The sequence below is a fragment of the Mirounga leonina genome, unplaced genomic scaffold (genome assembly GCF_011800145.1).
Source record: "Mirounga leonina isolate KUSES-001 unplaced genomic scaffold, KU_Mleo_1.0 Mir_242, whole genome shotgun sequence".
NCBI lineage: Eukaryota > Metazoa > Chordata > Mammalia > Carnivora > Phocidae > Mirounga > Mirounga leonina.
The window spans coordinates 2,109,494-2,136,724 of NW_023270627.1; the positions used below are offsets into that span (position 1 = coordinate 2,109,494).

General features: G+C 45.9%; 1 protein-coding gene across 7 annotated transcripts in view; it reads right to left on the reverse strand.

Annotated features, from left to right (window-relative positions):
* KIAA1217 (KIAA1217 ortholog) overlaps positions 1-27,231 on the reverse strand; it is a 287,017-nt gene that overhangs the window by 128,668 nt on the left and 131,118 nt on the right. For 5 of the 7 annotated variants that reach the window (XM_035029509.1, XM_035029510.1, XM_035029504.1 and 2 more), the window contains exon 3: positions 9,488-9,686. In XM_035029509.1, coding sequence (XP_034885400.1) covers positions 9,488-9,686 — 199 coding nt within the window. Of the gene's footprint in view, positions 1-9,487; positions 9,687-23,855; positions 23,937-27,231 lie in introns of all 7 variants that reach the window. The other 2 variants (XM_035029502.1, XM_035029500.1) reach the window with 1 other exon arrangement.

Sequence of the window (27,231 nt, forward strand, 5' to 3'; positions counted from 1 at the left end):
AAGGTGAAGCCGACCTAGTGAACAGGTTGCTCTGCAGCTCACGGCAGGAAGGATGTATATTCCCAGACCTCCTGTGGGGCCGTGCTGGTGATGTGTGCTGGGATTAGATACTCCAGTTTAAGGACATTATCCAGGAGAGACACTGCAAGCCTCCATATTTTCCTAACAACTATTTCCCATCCCTTATTGAGGACTGATTAAAATGCCCTCATGTGGGGCGCCTGAGTGGCTCAAGCTAGTTAAGTGGCCAACTCTTGATCTCAGGGTCTTGAGTTCAAGCCCCGTGTTGGGCTCCATGCTGGGTGTGGAGCCTGCTTAAAAAAAATGCTCTCATGTGGCGCTACGCTGTGATGATGCTTTCCACCTCTCCTAGGGCATCCTATGACCCTCATTCAGTGATCCACAGCAGCAGAAGCAGCCCTTGGGAACTTGTTTAGAGCTGCAAATTTTGGGGTCCTGCTCTAGATCCACTGAAACAGAAACCCAAGAGGTAGAGCCAGAACTGTGTGTTTTCACAAGGTCGCTGCTAATGTTTGAGAACCACTGTCCTCCGTGAGAAGTGTCATGAGAAAGAATGCTAGAGGGTAAGTGGATAGAGACCAGCGCAGGGGGCGGGGTGGTGCTCTCTTACTCGGGGGAGGGCTCTCTGATGAGCCCCATTTGAGCAGAGGTCTGAGTGAAGTGTGGAGGGGGCCGTGCAGATATGGGGGTGCCAGGAGTGAGGAACTGGACCCAGGCAGAGAGAGTAGCATGGGCATAGTTCCTAAGGAGGGAGACTGGACCACTGGGACTGCTGGGAGGCAGCATGTATATTTTAAAGTCCTTACATGGTTACCTTGTGTCTTTAGTTATACTGAAATTCCCTCAAATACAAGAACCAGATTTCATATATTTTCTAAATAACTCACCAGGATACCTTTAACAGTGCCAGAAACTGAATAGATTCTTAATAAATGCATAAATACATAAATGGAAGGGGGAAAAAACTGGGAAGTGAGCAAAACTCGTGGGGGGAAAAAATGGAAGATTTATTTTGATCATGATTAGCTTTACATTACTGGGAGACATGTAGCCAGAGATGTCTGAAAGCCAATTAACACCTTAGAAAAATTCTGAAAGTGGAAAGTTGGTGGGAATAACATTTTTAATGACATTCGCCAAATTTTCAAGCACTCAAACTCAGTGTGATGAAATTAGGAGCTTTTCTTGATGAGATACAGTTAAATCAGTTTGATGTCAAACGACTTCCATTTCCTAAACTGGAGGATGGGGTTCGGGAGACGCCAAACAGAAAAGTAATAACAATAAGCTGAACTGGTACCAAAGGTTTTTCAATTTTTCCTTACGATGCTGAGAAACCAAGTTAATGCACTGTGCAAAGGTTGAAGAGGCTAAAATAAAACCGAACTAAAACAGGAAACTTGGGGCACCTGGGTGGCTCAGTTGGTTAAGCGACTGCCTTCGGCTCAGGTCATGATCCTGGAGTCCCGGGATCGAGTCCCGCATCGGGCTCCCTGCTCAGCGGGGGGTCTGCTTCTCCCTCTGACCCTCTTCCCTCTCGTGCTCTCTGTCTCTCATTCTCTCTCTCTCAAATAAATAAAAAAATAAAATAAAACAGGAAACTTGACAAACCTAACTGTTCTGTCTTGAAGAAAGAAACAAAGTTTGTGGCACCTGCCATAAGGCTGACTGTCCCCTCAAATGAGAAAAAAAGTAGGAAGGAGAGAAGGGTTTCCCAAGCCCCTGTATCAGCTGCTAGGCGGCCATCACAAAGTCCCACAGACTGGGGGGCTTCACCATACAAGTTTATTTTCTCACAGTTCTGGAGGCTGGAGATCAAGGTGTCCGCAGAGCTGTTCCCTTCTGAGGCTTCTCTCCTTGATTTGCAGATGACACCTTCTTCCTGTGTCTTTGCATGGTCTTCCTCTATGTCTGTGTCCTTCCCTTCCCTTCTTATATAGGGGGTCGGGCAGGGGGGAGGGAGGGAAGCGATCCGGCCAATAACAGCCCCTAGGAAAGTGGTTCAGACCTACAAGAAGCTAAAGATCATCATAGTGGTGCCTCGGGGCTCACTGGGCTGGCTGTCATGTTCCAAAGCAGCTTCTGGATGGAGAGTGAGTCCACTGGTGGTCCACACAGAACATCATCTCCAGACTTTGAGGCTGTTTAGCTGCAATCCCATATCCCAGAGCTAACTCAAGAAATCTGGATGGGAATTCCCCAGTTCCTTTGCCCAAGGAGACATACGTCTACGCTATATTGATGCAGAAGGGGTACCTTCCTATGTTCTTACACTGCCTGAAATATAAGAAGCTGCCAAAAATCTGTTTCCAGATGTCAGCGGGCAGCCCTCTGGAGGCCACTTCAAGAATGACAGCACCAAGGATGGAGTTCTACCTGGGTGTATGACAGAAAGCTGGCTTGCATCTTAATATTGTTTTTAGTATTTCATAGAATATTCTTTAAAGGCTGGTGCAAAAAACTGTGTGGGAATTCTTATAGAATGAGATGAATGTAAAGGGTTATATTTTAAAGTCAGTTTTTAAAGAACAATGAACTTGGCAAGAAACTTTTAAGTATGCAATGAATCTTGCATTTACCAAAAAAATAGCGAGACCGAGCCTACAGATTTTTACATCGAGTTTTCACGGCAAAGGAAAACAAAAGAGACGGATTAACTAAATCTTTTCCCCCAAATATAGTTCAGGCAACATCTCTGAACGGCTCATCTCTTATTCCAACCAAACCATAGTGGAGCACATTGGAATACATCACCTGAATCCAGATACTCCCAAACTCATTCCTGGAGAGAATATGGAGTAACAGCTAGTGTTATTAGGACACATTAAAAATTTGGAATTTTGTCTCCATGGGAGTGATGGGAGAGATTCCTTCTCTAAGTCTCATTTGTCATTCAAGCCTTCGACAATGACCTGCCCCTCAAATTTTCCTCTCCAGCTGCAGTCACCCACCCTGACGAGATAATGAGTAGTCAACAGCCAATCACCTAAGAGCAAGGTCAACTATCAAGACTGTATCAGCTCTCCCTGTGTATCACACTAGATCACCAGAAACCTACAGAGTCCAAGAAAATGTGCCTTCTAACAACATGGCTTCATACTGGGTCCTGGGATTTTGAAATTTTACATAAAGGTGTCACTATATGAAAAAACCTTTTTGTAAAACAACTGTTATTAAATACAACTGTCTATTACATAATATGTTGTTAACAACATTAAGATGCAGGAGTTCTCGGGTTATAATGCTTTAGACTCTTCCTTCTAATGAGCTGGTATAAACCTCTTCTTAAATAATGGAATCCATTTGATTCATTACGTTTCCCCTTTTACCTTCTTTTTTTGTCTTGGCTGCAATTATGGCAATTATCCCCATCTTAATTTTTCTGGCACACATATTGAGCCCAACTGCTACTTGTGTTAATTCTTGTCTTAATGGTTCTTATATACCTTTATTGTCTTTGAATGAGCCAAATCAAATCTATTTTGGATGTAGAGAGGTATAAATAACAGATAAAACATGCCTTACTTTCTTCTGTTGCCTTACGGAACTTGACGAAGGTTTTTTTTTTTTTTTTTAATAAGAGTATTTTTTACATCAGAAAAGAAAGCAAAAACATCATCTAGGTGTGTGGGTTAGGCTGGGGTATCACAGCTGTGGCAGAGAGAAAGAGAGATTTCACACCGGCTTACTGGCAGGTTGAGCTCCTGAAATAGCTCTGGAAATTGAAGGCACCTTTCTAGTGATCTAACCCCATAGCTCCACCTGTAGTATCGAAATGTTTTATGTAAACTTTACAAGAAGCTGATCTGCCAAATCCAGGTTTAGCAACCCCAGCTGTACAGGGGGAAACAGAAACAGCAGATCCCAAGTCTTCTACAGGACCCCTCAATATTATGACTTAACCAACGACAGACCCTGGGGAATCATGGTGCTGGTCTGGGGGGGCTCTGACCCTGAGAAGCAATCACATCTTCTATTCACCTCCATTGATGTTTTTCTTACCAGCCTCCTGTCTGCAAAGTACCCTCAACATATTGTTCAAGGGCCTAAATCTCCTCAGGTATCCTATTAACTAATGCTTCCTTCAAAGTCTGAGAGATCTATTACAGGGTTTCAACCCAGGAGTTAATAGCTAGAGATTTCTAAAGACATCTGATGAACTTTATTTTTTAAAAATAAGCACAAGGGGCACCTGGGTGGCTCAATCGGTTAAGCGTCTGACTTTGGCTCAGGTCATGATCTTGGGGTCCTGGGGACGAGCCCCACATACACTGGGCTCCCTGCTCAGCGGGGAGTCTGCGTCCCCCTCTGCCCCTTCCCCTGCTCATGCACACGTGCTCTCTCAAATAAATAAAATCTTTTAAAAAATAAAATAAGCACAAACCAACCATGAATCTACACAGTAATCTTTTGCAAAAACATTCTTTCTTATGGATGAAATGAGAGCCAAGAGGGTAAACTTGGATAAGTGTACTCCCTTCTTTCAGAAAACCTCATATATGAAAACCCAAGTTTATAAAGAAAAATTGGGAGTGATTACTTGCATCGCAAAACCATGCTTCACTATACCAGAGGATTTCTTGAAATATTCCTTTCTGTGGCTAATTCCCAGCCCCAAACCCATTTTTTTTCTTAAAGATCGATTCAGTTTACAAAAAACTACCTTTCGTGACATTCATTACATCGAGTGCAAACAAACTAAGAGGCAATCCTTGTGAGTCACCCAGTACAGCCAAATTAAAGTACTCAAGGACTTCTGTTGTATAGAGGAAATTTCTTCATCATTCCTTCCTTTTTCCCTTTCCCCATGCCACCGGTCTATTTAACGCTTTTACCCTGTGTTTATGTGTGTGTGTGTGTGTGTGTGTGTTTGTGAGCAGTTTAGCATAGCTCATTTTCAAATGAAATCTTATATAAAGCTGCACTATTTCATGAGAAAACACCACAGAACTCTACACTTCTAAGAAACATAGTCGGAAAACCGTATCTCCAGGTCATTCTCCAGTTCACTGCCAAGTCTCTAGAAGTCATCAGTTTGTACCTACCGGTCTTTGTATTTCCTGAAACACACAGAACAGGTGGAACTATATTGTCTACAAATACAGGCAATCAGTTCCTTTGGATCAGGCAGGCTTCAGTTGCAGAGCCTGAACCGACTGTGGCTACTTTAAGCAAAAATAGATTTGCTAAATGGCTTGCACGATCATTGGGGTGACTTTTCACCATAGAACTGGGACAGGGCAGAACCTGTGACAAGGAGGAAGCTTCCTGCTTCCCTAGACCTCTGTAACTCCAAAGCCTTGCTGCCTTGAGCAGGAAGCTATTCTAGGGTCAGAGAATCAGACCCACTTGTGCCCTTGGCACTAGAAAAATGGGTGCCTTGCACTTTGACTCTCAACGCTAGTTTTAGTGACTACACCCTGGGACAATGACCAAGAAAATCCAAAAGCCTCCACAAATGCCTTGGTCCCTACTTTGGGAGCCCAGCGCATTTAACATTCTAGAATGACTCTGCATTCCAGCTCCGGAAGTGAAAGGAAGGCACACTGGAAGGCTGCAGTGAGCAATGCCAGTTAGCCATCGGACCCACTCATGCCTGTCCACTTGGTTCCATGCTAGAGAAAATACTCTCCTGTGCTCACACGCCAAAAAGATCAGGAATGTGCCCCAAACCTACTGACCTGCTACAAAACTCTCTTCTGTTAATTTTTGTTTTTATATTACATTTCAATCACTCCTGGCGCTTAGGAAAACACATTCCATAAATGTTGCACTTATTCCACAGAGCAAGGTTTCTTTTCATTTGTCTGAAATTATTTCTCTTTTAACTGTCCAAAGGCTAACCCTTCATGCTCAAATCATTGAGTCCTCAAATGCAAGTCTTAGCGTCTCTGCCCCAACTCTTCTTGGCTTTCTGCTTTGTAGGATGGGGGCGGTTTCCTCAATCTTTTACTTGTACCTCCTACTCACTCTTGTGCACAGGAGGGGAGATTGTGGCAAGCATGAACCTTTCTCCCCACCCCCCAAATCGTTCTCAGAGAATGATCACCCTCACTGTTACCATTTTGGAATAGAGGAACAGAAACGGAGATGCTCAGTAATTCACACGCACCGAGAAAATTTTCCCTCAATTAGTCTAGAATTCCTCCAGAGCCATTTAAAGTCATTCTTGTTTGTCGAGGCTAAGTCTTTAAGAAGCAATTTGTTATAGAAATGGAATGGCACCACCTCTGGCTGCCGGGCTGGTATGGGCTGGTCTCTTTTCTACAGCAAACCATTCAGAATCCGGTCAACAAAGGCATCTGGCTGCAGCCAGGAGGAAGTTGCTACTGCTGTTCTTGTTTTCACAGGAGTTTTATTTTCAAATTCCTGAGGGCACACAGAAGGGTGGGAACATCTTGTGGCTCTCCTTCCCCCAAAGCCAACTGTGGAGCAGCCAGACCCCAGCCCCTGCTGCTGGTTGCGTGCCAGTCGGGCATTTCCAAGATGGTCATGATGAAAAGGCAACAGCTCCATCATTAAGACCCAGGCCTACCAGCAGCGGGACCTTTTTTTTTTTTTTTTTTTCATGGAAATGATTTCTAAAACCAAACTCTACTGCAAAGCGGTTTTGACTTTATTTTGTAGACTTCCTCTCGCCTCATCTTCTCTATTTTCACTGAAGAGAGCAGGAAGGAGATGCAGCGTCAGTTCCGCCGAGAAAGATCTCATCTGGGCTCCGGATGGGTCCCGCGGGAGGGGAAGCCACCACGGCAGGATCACGTGAGCATACGGAGCTGGTACAGCGTTGGAAGCTGCTCATGTTATGAATCGGAGACCCTGAGCACATTTCTCTCTTCGCTCTCTGCTTTGTAAACCTCCAAGAGTGGCTAACTTTGCCCTGGGCTTGGGAAAGGACTTGTGGGTTTTGCTGTCACTTGGCCAGACCTGCGGTCCCAGAGTCCCCTCCCTGATGGGCAGCGCACATCCTGCACGCAGGGACAGTGTCACGCAAACACCAGCGATGTCTAACTTCTCTGTGCTGAACAACGCCTCGTGCCCACCCTCCCCCCGTCCCCCTGCACCGCCTTCTCCATACAGATGGCGTGTGCCACCCCTGGGGTGACACACGGGTCAGCCCCTGGCGGGAGGAGAGTGCAGCACGGTCTCAGGTGCAAAACTGAAGGGGCCTCCCAAAAGTGAGTCATCAAGCTCAATAGTAGTTTCATGTGATTTTTTTTTTAATTAAATGCCAAAAATCCATCATGAACAAACTATGAAAGTTTTAAATAAAGACAGGATCAACAGAGCTTCGAGGGAGATCTTACAATTCTGCCGATGAACAGAAAACAACAGTGACCAGATCCCAAAAATTACGTGGGGCCTCCAAGTGGCAGCGACAGTGGGTGTGCAGGAGGTCGCGGCTCAGTCCCCCTCCTGGGGCAGGTGGAGTCATAGTGGTGTTCCTCTGTAACTGCTGGGGGCACCCACTGCTCCTGGTTCTGGGCTCGCTGGGGAGCCTGCTCTTCTCCGGAGCCTGTGTGTCCATATTAAATAAATGCAGGCACACTCGGGATTTTCCAGAACACAAAGCTGAGCAAGGGCCGCTGGCAGGGAGACTGTGTTTAGACTCTCCCTGGCTCACACTTTCCTGTTTATTTCGCATCCGGACTCAACTGAATTACGCCACAAGGCCAGGTGCAGCTAGGAGGACATTCCCGAATTGGCCACAAAGTAGTGGTCAAGGGCAGCGCCAACCCCACTGGTCCCGCACCAGCCTCATTTCTTGGAACCATGGATCCTCTTGTGTGGGCAAACTTCTCATTCCTCTCCTCTCTGCTCCGCCGTATCCCTTCGTTTCTACCCAAGAGTTATAAAAATCACAGGTCCAAAAGTGCCTCGCAGAGCTAGAAGAATAAACACCTTGGATACTTTTTTTTAATCTGCTGTGACTCTGAGCTCACGAGAACTTGCACAGCAAGGTGTGCTCAGTAAAACTCGAGAGCTCTGCAGAAGCGCAGCCACTTGGTGAGAAAACACCAGCCACCCTCGGCAATCCCGAGGGCAAGGCTGCGACCAGCTCTCTCTGCCCCAGGCTTCTTCCTGAACTGTCTGATCTACCTGCATGGCCTGCCGCGCTGGGCTGCTGGAGGAACCTCCTGCTGGCAAGACAAAGGAGCCGTTATCCCACAAGCTCAGTGATCCCCAGGGATGGAGGGAGGCACCCGGGCTTTTATTCTTATCTTCATTTTATTTTGCAAAGCACAGCCAATCTTTTCAGGGACCAAAGCTCCCTCATTTCCTGCAAAGCACAAAGGAGAAATTCCCCTCCCGGATTGGCTCCTGCTCTCGCAAGCTGAGTGGGGCAAAGAGAGCACAGAGCTCTGTTGAATCCAGATGGAACGCCCCAACCTGGGGCTAGTGTGGTGTAGACCCTGTCCTGGCCCAGGATGTTCCTCGGGGGTATCGCGCACCCGTGTGTCCTACTCCTTCAGTTGTACAGGAGACGAAGAGAAACGAGGCCCACTTCTACCATCGAACTATGGGACCTCAAAAAACAAAAGCAACCCCCCCCACCAAAAAAACTAAAAAACAAGAAAAGAAAAGAAAAAAGCAGATTTCTTTGTGGTTGTCTTCGAGGACCCTGGATTATTAACCTAAAAGGATCTATATAAAATTTAATGTTAAAATGCCACATTGATAATACAAATAATAATAGTTTAAGGGTTTCTTGGTTTGGGTTTTTTTTTTTTTTTTTTTTTAAGGTCAGCTAGGAGAATGTTTGCAACCAGTCTTCTTGTCATCTTCAACCAAGGGAACAAAATCAGCATTCCTCCCCGCAAAGCTTTCGCTGCTCTTTTCCCCTTCAAGCAAGGCATTTGCTAGGTTTCATGTGGCATCATTTTGCTGTCTTGTGCAGGGGCCAAACCCCGAAGCCTTCTGTGGTTTGATCCTGTTCCTGTCCCCTCCTACCCCGTGACCCCATCTATCTGCAACAACAAGTACTGGACTGGAACCTTGAAATAGCAGGTTAAGCTTATGAAATCGGCAGAGAGGTCTAAATCCTTATGATCTGTATGTTCTGTTGAAGGGCCCAAACATTTTTTAAAAAGCAAAGTGACCTAGAAATTGAATTTCCAATATAAAAAAAGAAAATGGTAAGTGGTAATGGCAGAACAACAGAATCCTTCTGCTTTCCTTAAAAGCTGTTGAAAGGAAAAGCTGTAGCAAATTGCATGCCAAGCCCCTCTCTCCTTCCGTGGGTGGTGGGACTAGCCCTGTGTTTATGGTTTTCACTAACAGTCGCAGGGCCCAGCCCCACAGACAGCCTGGACGTGCTGTTTCTTCAGCGTGATGTTCAATTAGTCAAATTTCTTAGTACTTGCGTTTTCACAACACAAGATCTAATTAACATTTGGGCGCAGGGGAATAAAAATACATACATGCAGTAAAAAAGGGGCATCAGAAACTGCCCTCTGAGGCTTACCCAGAGATCTTTCTTTCGTCTGGTTGGTCGACCTCACCACGGGAAGGCTCGCTCGAGTTCGGCTGCCTCTGGAAAAAGGACTTGGAGCTTCTCCCTCAGACATGGCTTCCAAAGAATCACCAGACGTCTCTGATAAATGCTCGACAGGGTCGCCCAAATTGGGAGGTTGGGGACTATGAGACAGTTTGGGGCTTCTTGTCTGCAAAAGGCATGTGAAAGAAAAGTAGGAAAATAAATGACTATGAATTATGCTGAAAATTATTTTCAATGCCATCAAGCTCCGCCAGTGGGGCAGACTGGACTGGACTGGACTGGGATCGGAAGGACTGGACACAGAAAACTGAAGATCCAGTGGGTCAAAGTATCAGTTGTGAAAGTTACCGGAAAAAAAAAAACCCCTATATTGTCCCTGAGTATTCCATTAAGATTTTTTTTTTTTAAGATTTTTATTTATTTATTTGAGATAGAGAGAATGAGAGACAGAGAGCATGAGAGGGAGGAGGGTTAGAGGGAGAAGCAGACTCCCTGCCGAGCAGGGAGCCCGATGCGGGACTCGATCCAGGGACTCCAGGATCATGACCTGAGCCGAAGGCAGTCGCTTAACCAACTGAGCCACCCAGGCGCCCTCCATTAAGATTTTTATCACTGCACATCTACTGTACAAATACCAGCTTGAACAAGCAGTTGAGGACAAGCCACACCATAGGAAAGAATGATGGCAAATCAATTCCTCTGGCCCGACAAATTTTAACAGTTGTTATGACAACAGGTGGGATTGTGCACGTTTATATATACCTAAATGGATGAGGCACTCACACCACAGTAAACTGAATACAACCGGTCCTTCAAAGTCTTACATCAAGACTGTTTCCAAAATCAGTAAACCAAGATTGTACGGAGACATTTATATCACAGTTGAATTTCTTCCTTCAAGCCAGAAATCCCTTAGGTAAGATTATGTCTAGCTTGTTATGCACAAACAATGAATCATGGAACACTACATCTAAAACTAATTGTGTAATGTATGGTGATCAACATAACAATAAAAAATTAAAAAAAAAAGTATCTAGAATAACTTACACACACACGACACATAACTGAATTCTTAAGTTATATATACTGTAATGGCAAGAAATTTCATGTGTAAAATGCTCATGATCATTCATGTCAAGATCATTCAACGTCAAGAACATTCCTTGAACATGGACTACTGGTTGAGCATTGTGGGAGATGGAGAAAAACAGACAACAGGTTGCCTGCTGGCAACGAGTTTCAGAACTAATTGGTGCAATTAGTGAAGAGCACAAAATAACACAAGATAGTGGATAAAGAAGTGTAAAGTAGGGACTGTGTGGGTACATCCATTCATCCTTCCAACAGACACGTACTGAGTACCCCTGCTATGTTCCAGGCACTGCGCTAGGTACTGGGGCCAGAAAGATGCAAAAAACAGGCATCGCCTTGCCCTCCTGGTGCTCACAGTCTAGTCAAGGGACCAACACTGAAGACAAAGCGAAGGTGTGGTGAGAGTGTGTTAACCCCGACTGGCGGGGGTGGGGTGCTTGAGTGGAGAGTTGGGAAGACCCGGAAACTGTGTTCTCAAGAAAAAGGTAAGCTAGGAGGAGGGGGTAAGCCAGAGGGAGGGATAAAGAGAGGGAAAGGCATTCCAGGTGGGGGGGACAGCAAGTGCAAAGTCCCCGATGAATAAAGAAGTGGCAAGCAGTGGAGGCTTGCAGGGGCTTGTCCAACAGAGATCAGATCTCACAGACTTGGAGTCAAGGTGAGGGTGCTCAACTGAATTCTAAGGTACCAGAACTCCAAGGAGGTATCTGAGGTAGGGCAAGAGGTGAGGGGGGCCAGGATCAGATACATTTTTTAGAGGATCACTCGAGCTATTGTGTGGGGGTCAGAGATTATACCTGTGGAAGGTCAGAGAAAGGGAGTCAGCGGAAGTAGGGGATTAGGCTGAACGAACACGTGATCTTAGCTCTCCCCTCTCGGACTGCCCACTGTGTCTGGCATTCCCTGATCCCAGGCACCTTCTGGAAGGCAAACTGATTGGAATGAATCAGGCAGGTGAGTTTTCTCTTACTAAGTAAGATGCCAAAGGTGCCGAGGGGCTGGTGCTGGGCTACAGGCAGTCCATGGTAGCTAGTTTTTTGGTTTGTTTGCATTCCTTAATTTCCTTTAAGTCTTCCTAAGGAGGCCACTGCATTTTGAAGTTAAGCACCATTTAACTCTCAAGGCAGAAGGAGCTCTGTGGGTGCACCACCTATGCCCCATGCTTGAAAGGGTTCTGTGCTTGGCTTCAGGCTCTACTCGGGCTGTCTTGAAATTCTTTTTATTTTAGAGAGCGAGAGAGTACTTGGGGTTGGGGGGGCATTTTGAGAGGGGAAGAGGAGAGAGGGAGGGAGGGAGAGGAAAAGACGGAGGGAGGGAGAGAGAAAGAGGATTTAAGCAGGCTCCATGCTCAGCACGGAGCCCGATGCAGGGCTCAGTCTCATAAGCCTGAGGTCATGACCTGAGCCAAAAATCAAGATTTGGATGCTTAACCGACTGAGCCACCTGGGTGCCCCTGTCTTGAAATTCTTAACGATTTTTGGAACAAGGCACACTGAAAAATATGTAACCTGATATACCAGGGAACCCTTTTATGGAAAGAATGATCAGCTCCTTTCCCCTCTCTTTTGCTGAGAGTACAAGGAGACCCTCTTGGCAGGAGCACTATTGCATTATCTATAACCTCGCTCCTGGCTACAGCTCTCAGGACCTTTCCACAGAGGAAAACTGGAAAAGGGTCAGAGTGCATAGATCTGTGCACTCCCTTAAGTGGGGGATGTGGCTTCAGGGAGAGGACCAACCTGGTTGTTCTTTAGGAAGCTCTCAGCTCAGATTACATGCCAGAAAGGACACCCATTAACAGTTAAACGGTCTCTTCGGGTTAATTTTTCTGTGCAAGCCCCCAAAACTGGTTGATTCTCAGATTTATTTTCCATTAAGTCTGCTTCTGTAATAAAGACTGGGATTGGGCTTTGGCACTCGGTGAACATATTACTTGACTAGAAAAATCCCTCCATCACTGCCTGGCCCATCGAGATCTAGATAAATTCACAGGGTCTTCAATGAAGCAGCTACCTGGTTGCTACATTCAGCAGAGTATCAAGGGAAGATGTCTTCATTCTGCTTTTAAAAAAAAAAAAAAGACTACGCACTCATCTTAGCAAAATAGCCAAGAAATAGTATTACTTTAAACAACAGGGCCACGTTCCTGGCCTCTGCCGTTTTGGTCATTTCTGCAGCCCATGGCAGATATGATACATTTGATGAGTTGTCATTTTCCATTGAAAAAGGCAATAATCCTTGAAGAGTCAGAATCAAATTTCTGCTTCTCGTTCAGGGTCACCGTGGTGGTAATATGTATAAAAATAGAGTTGTACTGGCTAATCTTTTTTTTTTTAACTTCCTGTACACAGCTACTTGGTTCCAAATATAAATTTCCCCTCTTTTTTTCTGTGTCATTCACTTTCCCCCTGCAAACTATCATTGCAGATTAGCAGTCTCCTCACAGGGTCCCATCCCCCGAAGCCAGCTTGCTGCTGAGACATCATATAGTGCAGAGAAGAGACAGTGGAAATTGCTGATAGTAACGAATGTCAGCTACCCTGTGATTTGCTATATGAGAAAAGAAAATGCAAAAGGCATTTGCAACAGGGACTCTGCACTCAGCACAGTGCCAGGCTCCCGGGGTTAGAAGCGCTGCATAGGGTTCTTGAGCTCCTAATGCACTGAAGGTATATTTTGGGGCCGAGGATAATACACGCATTAACAGTTGGACAAAAGAGCTAAGAGGTGTGTCACCGTGAGCGCAGAAGGGATTTGGGGGCAGGACTGCTGAAACTGAAGGGTGGATCAGGAGGAGGGGAGAACATGGGTGAACTGAGCAGTCACACACCCATGTTCTCAGGTCTCTGTGCACTGGGGGGCACCCAGGAGGAGAACGTGGGACAACTGTTGGCCTCTCAAGGGACATTTTCCCCTGTCTCTCAGCTGAGTTAACAGATACATCGTCCAAATCAGTGGACTACCAAGTTGTCTCTTCCTATAGGCAACCTTGGGGCAGGATTTTGCCTCCTGCTAACCTCTTTAGTAATACCGAATACGTGAAAAAGCTTCACTTTTATTATTTGATTGATGCTCAGCAATCTTTCAAAGAGCTCCCGCCCCCAAACAATGTCCTCCTCTGTGGAATTCCTCCCTGCCCACTTGGATAAACCCCTGAAGCCCCATGTTCCATATGGTGGTGGGCGGGGAGGGCATACATCGCAGCTACCCGGGACACTCCTAATTTTGGACCTGTTGTCCTAGGGCCATTATTAGGAGAGACCCCCTTTTACTCTCAAGCGTATACTGGTTTGAGCAGTTAAGTGCAAAGTCACCCGCGCCCAGCCCAGTTGGAGCTGAGTGGACCAAGCGGTGTCCACACCTGATCTTGACTGGACCCATTATATTGTCTCCCTGAAAAATGGAGACCTGGGACAGAGGAGCTATTTTATGTGAGGTCATATGAAGTCATGGCTGATATGGACAGGGAACGTGAAACAGAAAGAATACAGAGGACGGATGGAGCAGATCCGTTCAGGAAAACAGAGATGAGAGATCCCCATGACCCGGAAGATGGAGAGCAGCTACCTGGGCCACTGGGCAGCCCAGTTCTGGATTCCAGCACACTGAGGGGCATTTCCCATTAATTCCTTCCAATTAATTCCATTTTTGTTCTTAAACTGGTTTGAGATGACTTTGTGCCTTGTAAGCAAGTCATCACTGATACAGACCAATTCTAACAGCTCCCCGCCTTGGGCTGTTATGATGCTGGCACATTTATAATATTAGCAATAATACACGTATTTCACAGATGAAACTCTCTTTAAAAAATTATGGGGGGTGGGCGCCTGGGTGGCTCAGCTGGTTAAGCAACTGCCTTCGGCTCAGGTCATGATCCTGGAGTCCCGGGATCGAGTCCCGCATCGGGCTCCCTGCTCAGCGAGGAGCCTGCTTCTCCCTCTGACCCTCCCCCCTCTCCTGCTCTCCTGCTCTCTCTCTCTCATTCTCTCTCTCAAATAAATAAATAAAATCTTTAAAAAAAATTATGGGGGGATATTATGATGTAGGGTTACTAACACGGTATTTCGCAAAGTTGGGGGCACCCAAATATGTCCTCTCTACTGAAAGTTTTACTGTGTATGGTATCATTATTACATGGGAAAGGAGATATTTTAATTAGCAAAAAAGGGGGGTGGGATACTCACACAATTTCAGATTTGGTCTAATAAAAAAGTCTTTACGTTGGGAGCTATTCTCATTTTGGCTCCGGTGAAGCCTTTTTCTCCGTCCGGCACTGTCTCCAGCATGGCTTTTGGAGCTTCTGCCCCAAGCTGCTGAGCGGAGAGCTGCCCCTCCCTGGGGAAAACACGTGGCACCAGGAATGGTGGCAACGCAGGACTCAAGGGTTTGGAAGGCTGGATTTCCCTCCGCGCTTCATGGGGACCCAGGATACCAACCCATCTCCTGTTTCCATCACAACTTTCTAGATGTTTTCCCCAAATCCCCAGGTGACCCCCAAACCTATAAACCCAAACAGGAATTCCTTTGAGGTCATGCACCCCAAGGGGTGGTTTGTGTAAACCAGGCCACCTGAACTCCCCTCATCCTTCCCAGCCTTCCCTTCTTCCAAGAGGGCTTTCTACCACCAAGAGATGCTGGGGTAATAGGCCTCATGCAGGTCTCCCCTCTGCTTCATCTGCAGCATGTGCGGACTGGTCCTCTCGGAAGATTCTCCTCCTAATGAAGGGGTAAGGGGGGAGAGCCTGCCGCTCTGTGACTGACATATGGGATTCTCATTTAAACCTCACCGCAACTCATGATCCTGGTCGCCAATGAGAAAACAGATTGTTTAAGCAACTTGCCTGAAATTCTAGCAAGTGAAGGAACTGGGGCCACGTCTGTAGGATTCCAGAGCGGACAGTCAGTGTTTAAGTCATTTATTTAAGTGGGAGTCTACGGACTAAGGACAAAGATTTCATAACTTCGACATACACACCACACAAAGAAGAAAAAACCACGTGACCCAGGTCGTAGTAATTCTTTCAAATTATCTACTCTATTGCACTTGCTTGGTAGAAATATGCGGCTTAGCTATAGCATGAGGATCGAGGTTTCTACATTTCTATCTGCAAGTGCATGCAACATAGTTGCACAGCATTAATTTTTAAAAGACTGCCATACTTGCATTTTATCATCATGAACAAATATTTGCTGAAATGTTTGCCATGAGCTAACGTTATGCTGTACTAGGAGATCAAATTTATTCTTATTCTTCGCAATGCTGTTGGTATTTGGAAACCAAAGCCAAAGAGAAAAGGAAGGTTAAGCTAGAGGCACTGATGATGTGTTTCCATTTCCATTTTTTGGAACCCTTAAAGTGAAAATTGAAACGCTGAGGTCCAGAACACGAAGCCTGCAAATGCAGCTTTACGTAATATGGTAGCTGTCGGGAACCGTGAGGTGTCTGGTTAGCCAGCTTATACACTTCACTTCAAATTATGTTATCTTTTGAAAACAAAACTCAACCTTGCCTTGCTGAAGTTCTGCCTCATTCTAATTAATTTCCAATTTCCACAGAGGATTCGGAAATAAGACGCTTCTCACATGCGAATGTATCTGCGAGGACTCATTATCCTAATACAGTTGACTTTTTTTTTTTAAAAGATTTTTATTTATTTACTTGTGTGTGAGAGAGAGAGACAGAGAGCACAAGCAGGGTGAGTGGCAGGCAGAGGAAGAAGCAGATTCCCCACTGAGCAAGGAGCCTGAAGTGGGGCTTGACCCCAGGACCCCAGGATCAGGACCTGAGCCAAAGGCAGACCCCCACTTACTCCCGAATTTTTTTGATAAATATGATATAGTGCTGTAAGTGTATTTTCTTTTCCTCATGATTTCCTTAATAACATTTTCTTTTCTCTGTATCGTGAGAGCACTGTATATAACACATGTAACATAGAGAATATGTGTTACTCGACTGTTAGCGCAAAGCTTCCAGTCAATAGTGCGCTCTTAGTGGTTAAGTTCTGGGGGAGTCAAAAGTTATACACTCATTTTTGACTGTGTGGGGGGTCGGCGTCCCCAACCCCCATGTTGTTCAAGGATTAACCGTACTCATTAACTGAAATGGTTTATTTAATCATGATAGTCAGACACTTTAATCCCATTTCTTGTACTTAGGAAGCTTTCGACTCAAACCTAGTTAAAATTCTGACTTCAACTGAAGAGAACTTTCCAGTTGTTCGGTACTCTTGTGAGAGATTCAAGGAGCAAAATATTATAAGTTAACAACAATGGATCGTCCCTGGACTTCTGTTTACTCCACCATCCCTGCTCCACATTGGCCTCAGGAGAATTAAGAGCTGTTACTAAGTTTAAGCGTCTCCTTTGCTTAGAGTCCTTTCTACAAACCACTGTGCAGTCCCTTGCCTCTCTTCTTTGCCTCTCATTTCCAAATCCTTTTCTTTTCCAAATGCTTTTCTTTTCTTTCATTTAAGTAATATCTATGTCCAACATGGGGTTCAAACCCACGACCCTGAGATCAAGAGTCGCGGGCTCCACTGACTGAGCCAGCCAGGCGCCCCTCCTTGTTTCCAAATTCTAAAGCCTCTGCTGGGTTTGGGCCTGGGGATGGGGAGAATGACAAGAGCTCTCCTAGGCATATCTGGCTTCCATCCTGCCTCCGTCCTTACATAAACCCAAGGCAGGTGGCTGCATCTGTCTAGGCTGACATCCTCTCCCTTTAGGTGGCCCACCTGCCACTCTCAGCTGAGTCTGGGACCCAGAGCCAGGTGCGTTTCAGAAGCAGCAGGCCCTGGGCTCTGCAAGGCTTCTTGGCTCCTTCCCACCACTTCTGTGGCAGATGGCCAGAGAAGCAAAACCCAAGCCACTCTCTCCTCAGGGTCATTCTTCTGCTGATGGCCAACCTGGGGAATAGACAGAGGACATCCACTGTTCTAGATGACAGGTGGATGTAAGCACCAGAATACTAGAATTACTTGGTTTTATAACAACAGTGAAACCTTTGGGTGGGTCTGGTGTTAAAGACTTAGAGAAGAAAAAAATCAGCTTTTATTTTTAATATAAAGCTTGAATGCAAGCAGTACATGGTCCTGCTATGAGTATAAACACACACAATTGACTGTTTAGTGCATACCTGTGTCCCATGCAAGGCGCGTGTGGACACACCCAGCTTTACCCGTGATCAGGAACTCCTGGGCCTCACAACCAGAAAGACAGATCGGCACAAACCCCACTTTAATGCCAACACCCAACTGTGCATACCTGAGATTCTCAGAAGTTTCTCCTGTCTCAAGTTTAGCTCTGAAAATCAGTATTTCCCTTCCTCAGCTTGGACACTGGGGGACAGCATTTTCTCGGGGATCTATTTTGATGAGTTCCCCTTGATAAACTCAGTTTATACCCTGTTTCTTCAAGGATAGTATTTCAGCCCCTTCCTCCCTCTTTCCACCGAAAGAGTACCCAGACATTTTTCATGATTTTCACCTGTGAAAACAGAAAGCTGTTTGGTCTGGAGGAAAATGAGACGATTCAGCAGTTGAGCAAAGTACAACTGTGTTTTTTGTTTCCACATTTTCCTTCCCTGTGTGTGTTACTTCATTATCAGATCACAAAGGTGAAAAGGCAGTGATCAGTGATGCCAAGTAGTCACTGCTCGCTGCCTTCCGGCCTGGAGCCGGCCATAGGCACCCATGCGGCAAGCCACGCAGAACCCCTCCACCAACCCCCTCCCACCATGCAAGACCCCTTCTACAGATACCAAGAAACAAAGGACGAGGGCACCCGGTGCAGAAAAGGATGCTTCTTCATTATTTAAGGAAGCACCACGCCACATAGATACTCGAAATCAAGCTATTTCTGTGTCTGATGACTCTTTTGAGATATTATTAATTTATCGAGTCCTCATAGTGGTCAGCAACAAACAAACAAAAAATCATGGAACCTCTAATCCTAACCCTTATTTCCTGAAACAACTGCCAAGCCTTTGTGTCCTAAGGTCTTCCCAGGGGAAGGTCTGTTAACAGTATCTTTATGCTACGGAGGCCACCAGGAAGACCCTCTCCCTAGATTAGGCTTAGGAGGTAAAGACATTTGGAAAGTAAATACGGTGGGGTCCTCCCACCCCGCAATGGGAGAGGAGGAAGGTTGCTAATTGGGCAGGAAAAAGGGAGTGAATGACTTTGCAGGGCCAGCTAGAGAATGCTAGTTTTGTTGTTGCTGGTGGTGGTGGTGGTGATGGCCATGGTGTTCCTCAAATTGTGGAGACCTGGATTTCGTTTACAAGGAGTGGCCCCACTGGGCAGGATGGATGTGTGGCATGCTTAGAGTGGCTGAAACCGGTGCCCACGCTTAGGAGGCTTGGCAGACAGCCCCATGAGGCCACCTGCAGACGGACTGCTAGAAGGCCGTTTACTGAGTCCCAGGAGACTCCAAAACCTTACCCAGTTTTATGGGACTACATGCTCTCCTTAGGATTTATGACCCCAAAGTGATGAGAATAAATTTCTCAGTAATTGCTGAAGCCAAGCCAGATTAAGTTGATATGCAAAAATTAGAAAGGTGGTACTTCCTGCACGAGAGGGTTGGGGAGCAGACCTGTATAGATGACATCTGAAATAGAGGCTAAGTAAACCTAGAGTCACACGGAAGCCTAACAAATTACCATGGAACCAAACCATGGACTATTATACAGTCATAATCAGGGTCTTTTAAGGATTTTTTTTTTTTTTTTTTACATATAACTTGAGAAATGGAAGCAATATACCCAAATATTAGCACTGGATTTCTTTATATGGTAGTATCACGAGTAACATACTTTCCCCCTTACTTCTCCAAAATGAGAATAGACTGCTTTTGCAAATCAGAAAATTATTAAATAAGCGTATTTTTAAAGAGCAGATCAGAGGAAGAGAAGACTATTTCACAAAACATTTAGAATCCAGAAAGATTCTTGTCTGTGGTGACCCAAAGATACTCCTGCTCATTCCTGTCTTCTCAAGCGTCTTCCGTATGATGAGGTTCCAGGTAGAAGGACTCATCCTTCTAGATGGCCCCTGAAATTAGGACAGGAATTCATGGGGGAAACACAGGGAATGAAGACACATTTTCATTTTCATGCCATGCAAAATTATGCAGGAATCCAGAATTGCATGGATTTCCACTTCCAAAAAAGATTACAGCTAAGGAAGAAGAGCCAAAAGCCATCCATTATATTCTGGACATGCAGATAATGTGCTTTACCTTTTAAGGAGACAAGATTCTCACATCTGTTAGCTCCCCCCACCCCCAAATCTGTCGTTCTGACACCATTACCATAACTTAACTTTAAAGCTCTGATTAAAATGTGACTCCAGGTAAATTTGAAGTTTTAGCCATGTTTTACAATCTCTTGAATATTTTCTACATTTCAACCCCTTCACAGTACGTAGATGATCTGTTTCTCATTTTTTTCCTTGAAGACAGCTGTCTGTGCCTAGGAGGAGTAGCTAAAACCAGTTACCCCGCAGATGGGCCATGGGCCCCTCGCCGGGTCAGTGTGGGGGGCAGCCTTTTCCACTTTGAGGATTAGAGGCCAACCCGCCACCTGCCTGCCTGGTGTCCTACCTTTTATATGACCCAGACTCACTTTCTGAAGCAACGCCTTGAATTGGCCGGAACGAGACCAAAACTTTTGAAAGAAGATAAGGCCGGGGCGCCTGGGTGGCTCAGTTGGTTAAGCGACTGCCTTCAGCTCAGGTCATGATCCTGGAGTCCCTGGATCGAGTCCCGCAGGGAGCCCGCTTCTCCCTCTAACCCTCCCCCCTCTCATGTACTCTCTCTCTCTCATTCTCACTCTCTCAAATAAATAAATAAATCTTTAAAAAAAAAAAAGAAGAAGAAGATAAGGCCGAGCTGGCCTCCCTGTGTCTTCCGCGTTCTTCCATGGGGATAGAAAGTTACACCATCAGCAAGCTCCAAATCCGGATCTCGTTAGCTCAGCCCCTAACCCCTTTCAGACACACACTCCTGCAATTCTTATTCAGTGTCCTGCTTTCCTCGTGAAGGAGTTGACAGAAAGTAAAAGGCTAATTGAAGAATACGGCTGTTTCCTTGTGGGCCCTGTCTATTACGTGGATGGATGCCCCTCTTCCGAAAGCATGGTACGTCTACAATTTCAAACAAGGAATCATCTCCTGAAGGAGTAATAAATAGTACTCTGCGCCATCACGAGAAGGATGTAGAACATATACAAAATGTCGCATATATCAGAAAGGCTGACGGTAAATTTAATGTTCAAGCCAATCACAGTTCGCTGTACGCCTACATTTGTCTCGTCCTGCTCTGAGGTTTTGCCTTTGGATTTTAATTTATCCACCTAAGGTAGAGGTCTCCTTATCGCAAGCTGCCTTGAATCAATCACTCAGTCTCTCTCTCTCCCGATTTATTTTGCAACAAGAAGGTGTGCCTTATAAACACACACGTTTCACAGGCTGGGGCTCCTGCCGTCCTTTCCAGGAGAAGCCTGAGTGAAGCAGCAGATGCCATTATACTTCCGAGAGCCAGGAATGCACTTAAAAGGCTTCAGGATAAAAGGTGTCCAAGTCAGGCCTGCTGTTATTATGGTGATGAAAGGGAAGGGGCCTGCTAGCAGGCTTTGAAATTGCAAGTAAAAGACAACCAGCACAACACAGAGCGCTACGCAGGCCCCAGAGAAGGCCTCCTAACAAAGCCATTTGTAGGTTCATCCCCAGGCCCAGGTTGCAGTGGGGCCCCTGCAGCTGGGCTGTGCTGTTAGGAAACCAAAGAGGCCTTCCCTGCTAGCCGAGGCCCCTCCCTGGGCCTGTCCTGGGAGATGTGAAGTGCCCCTGCCACTGTGAGGAAGGCCCCGGGTAGCCGGGGCGGGGAGGGGGGTCGGAGGGGGAACTCTGGGGTGCCTGAGGCCACCATGCTTGCGCTTGTGGCCAGACCCTCTTGAGACATCCTGAAAGGAGGATTTGCTGAAACTTTCCAACTGACATTCACACACACACACACACACACACACACACACCCATCACACCACCACCACACCTGGAACGAAAAAAGACCTTTGAAAGTTCTAGCTTCAGGCTAAAGGTTCTTTTTTTCCTCTAGAGCTGCCCTAGGAGAGCACGTCAGGGTTTGGGAAGATGGAAGACAAGATTTAGCATGAGACCCCTTTCCTTTTTATCACACTATTCTTACGGAATCTGCGCAGACTCTAATCCTGCTATGCACGGGCAGTGCAACCCCATGTGAAGGCTCTCTCTCCTACAAAATAATCAGAATATCTACTTGATGTAGTTGCGGTGAGGGGTCACTGAAAAGTAATACACAGGAATCTGTCAACTATAAATGAGGGTGGTTCTAGATGCGGTCCTGCGGGGGTCCCTTGGCTTGTGGGGCCCTGTGTGAGAGAATGCGACCAACCTTTTTCTGTGTCCACCCTGCCTGATGTGGGTAAATGGTTACTTCCAATTTCCAAATGGAGAATTTGACATCCTCAGAGGCCGAGCGTGACTCCTTTACCAGAGAGGAAGAACATCAATTTCCAAACTTATTATACATCCCGGTCCTCCAAAATACACTACTGTCATTATAACTTGTGTATAAATGCTTAAAAAAAAAGCCCTTGAAAAATTCTCAAATATCCCATTATTGGCTGATAGATCAAAAAAAAAGTTGGTGCTGAAAATTGGTTTTAAGCGTAAGAAAAAAAGAATAGTGAGGTGGACCCCAAACTCTGCACGATTTATGATGGAGAATCCCACATCGTGAAGTCAAATCTCTGTTCTGAAAGTAGAAAGGCACAGTGAAAAATGGTGGCCGATAAAGCTGTAGGGAGGAGCCACGTGGCATTCTCCTCCCTGTCTGCACCCCTATTTACTGCACAACATGCATGCAAGGAAAGAATCAAGCTACCTCTCTTTTCGATGAGCTACAGAAATTATAGAAACGTGAAAACAGGGGCGCCTGGGTGGCTCAGTAGGTTAAGCATCTGCCTTCAGCTCAGGTCATGATCCCAGGGTCCTGGGATTGAGTCCTGCATTGGGCTCCTTGCTCAGCTGGGAACCTGCTTCTCCCTCTCCCTCTGCCACGCCCCCTGTTTACACTCTCTCTCTCTCTCTGACGAATAAATAAATAAATAAAATCTTAAAAAAAAAAAAGGAAAGGTGAAGAAGTTAGTGTGGTCACTGAAGGCTGACTAAATGGGAAGGAGACCACTTTTGTACAAAGGCCAGTCTTCCTAAGCACTGCAAGTTGAAGGCCTCACAGCCTGGAACAAACGCTTCAGACCTGTGCATGCTCAGGAGACGAGAAAGAAACAGGCCACGTTTGGGGGACAAAAAGGATGTGGATGGTGATGTGCCAAAGGGTGAGTCGGCACAGTGTCCAACACCAAGCTAGGTATGTAAGCACTGGAAACTCTCCCCACCCTTTTCAGTTCTAAACTGACCCATCATGACCTAGAGGACAAGAGCATTGTGGGTAAATAAGGAATATGCTGAAAGCTGGCTCTGGGACCAGACTGCCTGGGGTCAAATCCCAACTGTTATTTATTAGAACTATGTGGCCTTGGGCAAGTAATTTAACCTCTCTGTGCCTCAGTTTCCCCATTTGTAAAATGGGGACCACAGCATGCCCACCCCATGGGTTGCTGTGAGAAGTTCGTACTTGTAAAGCACTTGGAACAGTGGCTGGCACATAGTAAGTTCTAAATGAATGTGTCTGTTCCTTTCATTTTTATTATTAAGATGCACATCAGTAAAATGGTCTGGACCCGACACTGGACGTGGAGCTGAGGGAAGGAAGAGCCATAGTGCTCTGAGGTAATCCGAATGATATAGCTTCTATTCGACAGCCATGACTACTGTACCTCAAGCAAGCTGGGGAGGAGGGGGTCCTGACGGAGAGCCCCACTCTTCAGAGGACTGTGCATGGTCTCTGACTTACCACTGCATCACTGCCCATTCCACAGCTCGATTTGTGGAAAGTAAATGAAATACTTGGAAGCAAGCATGCAATTAGTGTTCACCTTAATATTAACTCTCACAATTAAAACACACACACACACACACACACGTTTCTGAATGCGGCAAGCATTTGGCTTTGATGGTGATGGGTTTAAGTCAGGGCTTGGGGGAGCGGGGGAATAGTGGCGGACGCTGATTAGAATGCCACACGCAAGGGAACAAAAAGGCAGGAGGTGAGGTACAACTCGATGCAGAGAAAGAAAAGGTGGAGTACTAACTCGCTGAGATGATTCAATTTTCATCAAGTACCTTTGAATGTCAAGTTCTGCCTGAAGAGAGATCAGCATGCACTGCAAAGCCTGCATGACAGGAGAAAAAGAGAGAGAGAAAAAGACAGAAAAGAAAAAGGGTGAAAACATGAAGAGAAAAAGAACAGGTGGACCAAAATGGACTGACCATCCACTCGTTCATGAGGAAAATGTAGCACAGTTAACCCCTGTCCCCCTCAAGGAAGGAGAAAACGGTGGCAGTCCCATCCTTATATTTCAGAAAGAAATGTTGAAAGCGAGCCCTGACTGGCAATGAGTTTCCCCTAAAATCTCTTGCAACAGGCATATCTAAATTCACCTTGTCATTTGAGAATATGTCACTTGGGCCGATTGTCCTGAGGTTGTCCCAAGGCTGCAGGGAGCTATGGGAGCTTGGCGAACCAGACTGAAATACCTTCCTTAGTCTGAGTGCAGGTGGGTGGGGTGCCCCAGCCTGCCATCTTGATTGGCACTGGCCACTGGGCTTCTCTACAAAGACTGGCCCGTGAGCACCGTGCTCTGCACCTCTCCTCTGCGATGCAGGATGATAAGACTCTCGTGATTAGGCCCAGTATGAGTACTTACAGGAATGGAAGGTCAAGATTACGACTGAGGGAACCAATTCCGTCACTGAAACCTGGGTGATCCTGGAGTATGTGTCTTCAGTTTACTCTGCTTCCCGGGCCAGTATTTAAATATTTCAGTTGTTATTGATCCACGGATTAATTTTTGGACTTTATTTTTTTTAAAAGACCATGGTAGAAAAATATTTTTTGTGTTTTAAAAAAAGAAAATTTCCATAATCCTCATGAGCAAATGACTTACTCTTGAATCCAAAATCAGCCAGTGAGAATTGAAAGCGGGGTCTCAGAGGCATATATCCATACACCCATGTTCACAGCAGCATTATTCACAAAGGCCAAGTAGTGGAAGCCGCCCAAGTGTCCACCAACGGATGAGTGGATCAACAAAAGATGGTATATACATGTAACAGAACATTATTTGGCCTCACAAAGGAAAGAAATTCAGACACATGCTACAACATGCATGAGCCTTGAGAACACTAGATGAAGTATAATAATCTGGACACAAGAAGTCAAACACAGTTAAGAGTCCACTTATAGGGGGTGCCCAGAGTAGTCAATTCAGTGACAGAAAGTCGAATGATGGGTGCAGGGGTTGGGGGGAGCGGGGAATGGAAAGGTGTTGCTTCATGTGGACAGAGCTGCAATTCTGCAGAATGAAAAGAGTGCTGGGGATTGGTTGCACAATGCTGTACGTGTTGTTACACTAACAAACTATACACTTAAAAATGGCCAAGATGGTAAACTTTATGTCACGTATATCATACCACAGTGAAAAAAGAAAAAGAAAATTTAAAAAAAGGGAAAAATCGGCCAATGAGATTTCCTGGCTTGACGGCTCCATCATCTATTACTGCATGTACCTACAAATATCTCCGTATGAACGACCAACATATATGGAGCCTCTAAACCTCGTCATAATTGAATTATATAGTATCAGTGATCCATCCCACTGTTGTAGATACAGAGATAATATGTATACATAACATGTGTATTTCTTTTACTTCTGAATAATTTTATATTATTTAGAACCCAGTTTTGCACATATCAGACACAAATCTCTGTAAGAAAAAGAACAGGGGCGCCTGGGTGGCTCAGTTAGTTAAGCGTCTGCCTTTGGCTCAGCTCATGATCTCAGGGTCCTGGGATTAGGCTCCCTGCTCAGCGGAGGGTCTGCTTTTCCCTCTGCCCCTCCCCTCTGCTCGTGCACGCTCTCTCTCTCTCTCTCTCAAATACACGGATAAAATCTTTAAAAAAAAAAAAAAAAAAAAAAGAACATTTGAATACAGATGGCGACATCCCAAAGCCAAAAGACAGGTCTCCAGACAAGAACGGTACTAAAGTAGTCTACCCAGAATGCATTCAGAGGTAGGACATAAAAAGGAAAAGAACTCGAAGGGACTTTTAAAAGAAAAGAAGAGTGACACCATGAGAAGAGCTATTAGCTGGACCGACCTCATAAAAGCCCTTTGCTGGGTGAATATATTCTCCTTAGAAAGGTGAGGCTTGCTGTAGGGCCTCCGATTCTTTACAAGCGTCATCAACTATGAAAGAAATCTCCTGAAGTAGATCACCAATAATAAAGCCCCGTAGGTGCAGGATAAATAAACGTGTAAGATAAAAACAGGATGATAGATTTGAAGAGCTGCTGTGGACAAGCAAGGGGAAAGGGTGCAAAAAAACCAGAGCTGGTAGCACAAGGACATGGGGAATAAAATGGGCTGAGGGCAGAGAACCCAGGAGAGAGAGAAAGCCCTGCTCAGCGCGGGGGTGGGGGGTAGAGCAGGAGAGGGTGGGGGAGACCGGCACCCCGACAAAGAGGCTGCCAGGAGGGCAGAAACCCCAAGCTCTCTCCGGAGGGGGACTCTCAGCAGAGGAACCTGCCACAGTAGTAACAGAATACTCGGACAAAAGCGGACAAGGACCGTTGTTAAAGCAGCTGCTCTAGGGGGGCACCTGGGTGGCTCAGTCGTTAAGCGTCTGCCTTCGGTCGTGATCCCAGGGTCCTGGGATCGAGCCCCGCATCGGGCTCCCTGCTCCGCGGGAAGCCTGCTTCTCCCTCTCCCACTCCCCCTGCTTGTGTTCCCTCTCTCGCTGTGTCTCTCTCTGTCAAATAAATAAATAAAATTAAAAAAAAAAAAAAGCAGCTGCTCTAGGCAAGAACGGTCTGAAACTCAAGAAAGGCGGGGGAGACACACAGGAGAGGTCAAAGGCTTCGAACTTGGGATGAACACCAACTCCACCAGTTGCATCTTTCCCTGCCTTGACTGACGGAGGTCAAGGAAACACAGAAGCCTGGAGAATCCCTCTGCATCAGAGCAGGAAAGGACCCTGGGGTGCCAGAGCGGCAGGAGGCCTTCCTTTCTTAGAAGATGCAGAGGCTCCTACAGAAAAGGGCTCCAGAACTCGAGGCCACAGGAACTCGAGCTCTGGAATGACAGGTACATCTTCCCAGGATTACAAAATTAAACTCACAGAAAACCTCCTCACTTCTCGGCAGGCTCCATACGTGTGTGAAATGTTTAGAGCCCTACAGGTTCTGAGTCCCCCCAGCAAGCAAGCAGAGAGGGAAAACCGGATCTTATTAGGCCACTCACATACTCTGGTTAAATCAAGTGTGTAGCACTCGGAAGTCTGATTTATACATTTGACCATAAAACAGAAAATTGTTCCTAAAAAAAAAAAAAAAATCAGTGTGGGTGGGGAAGGAGCGTCTACGAGCCACTTCGGAGAATTTTAATGGTGATCAGTCGTTTATGGAC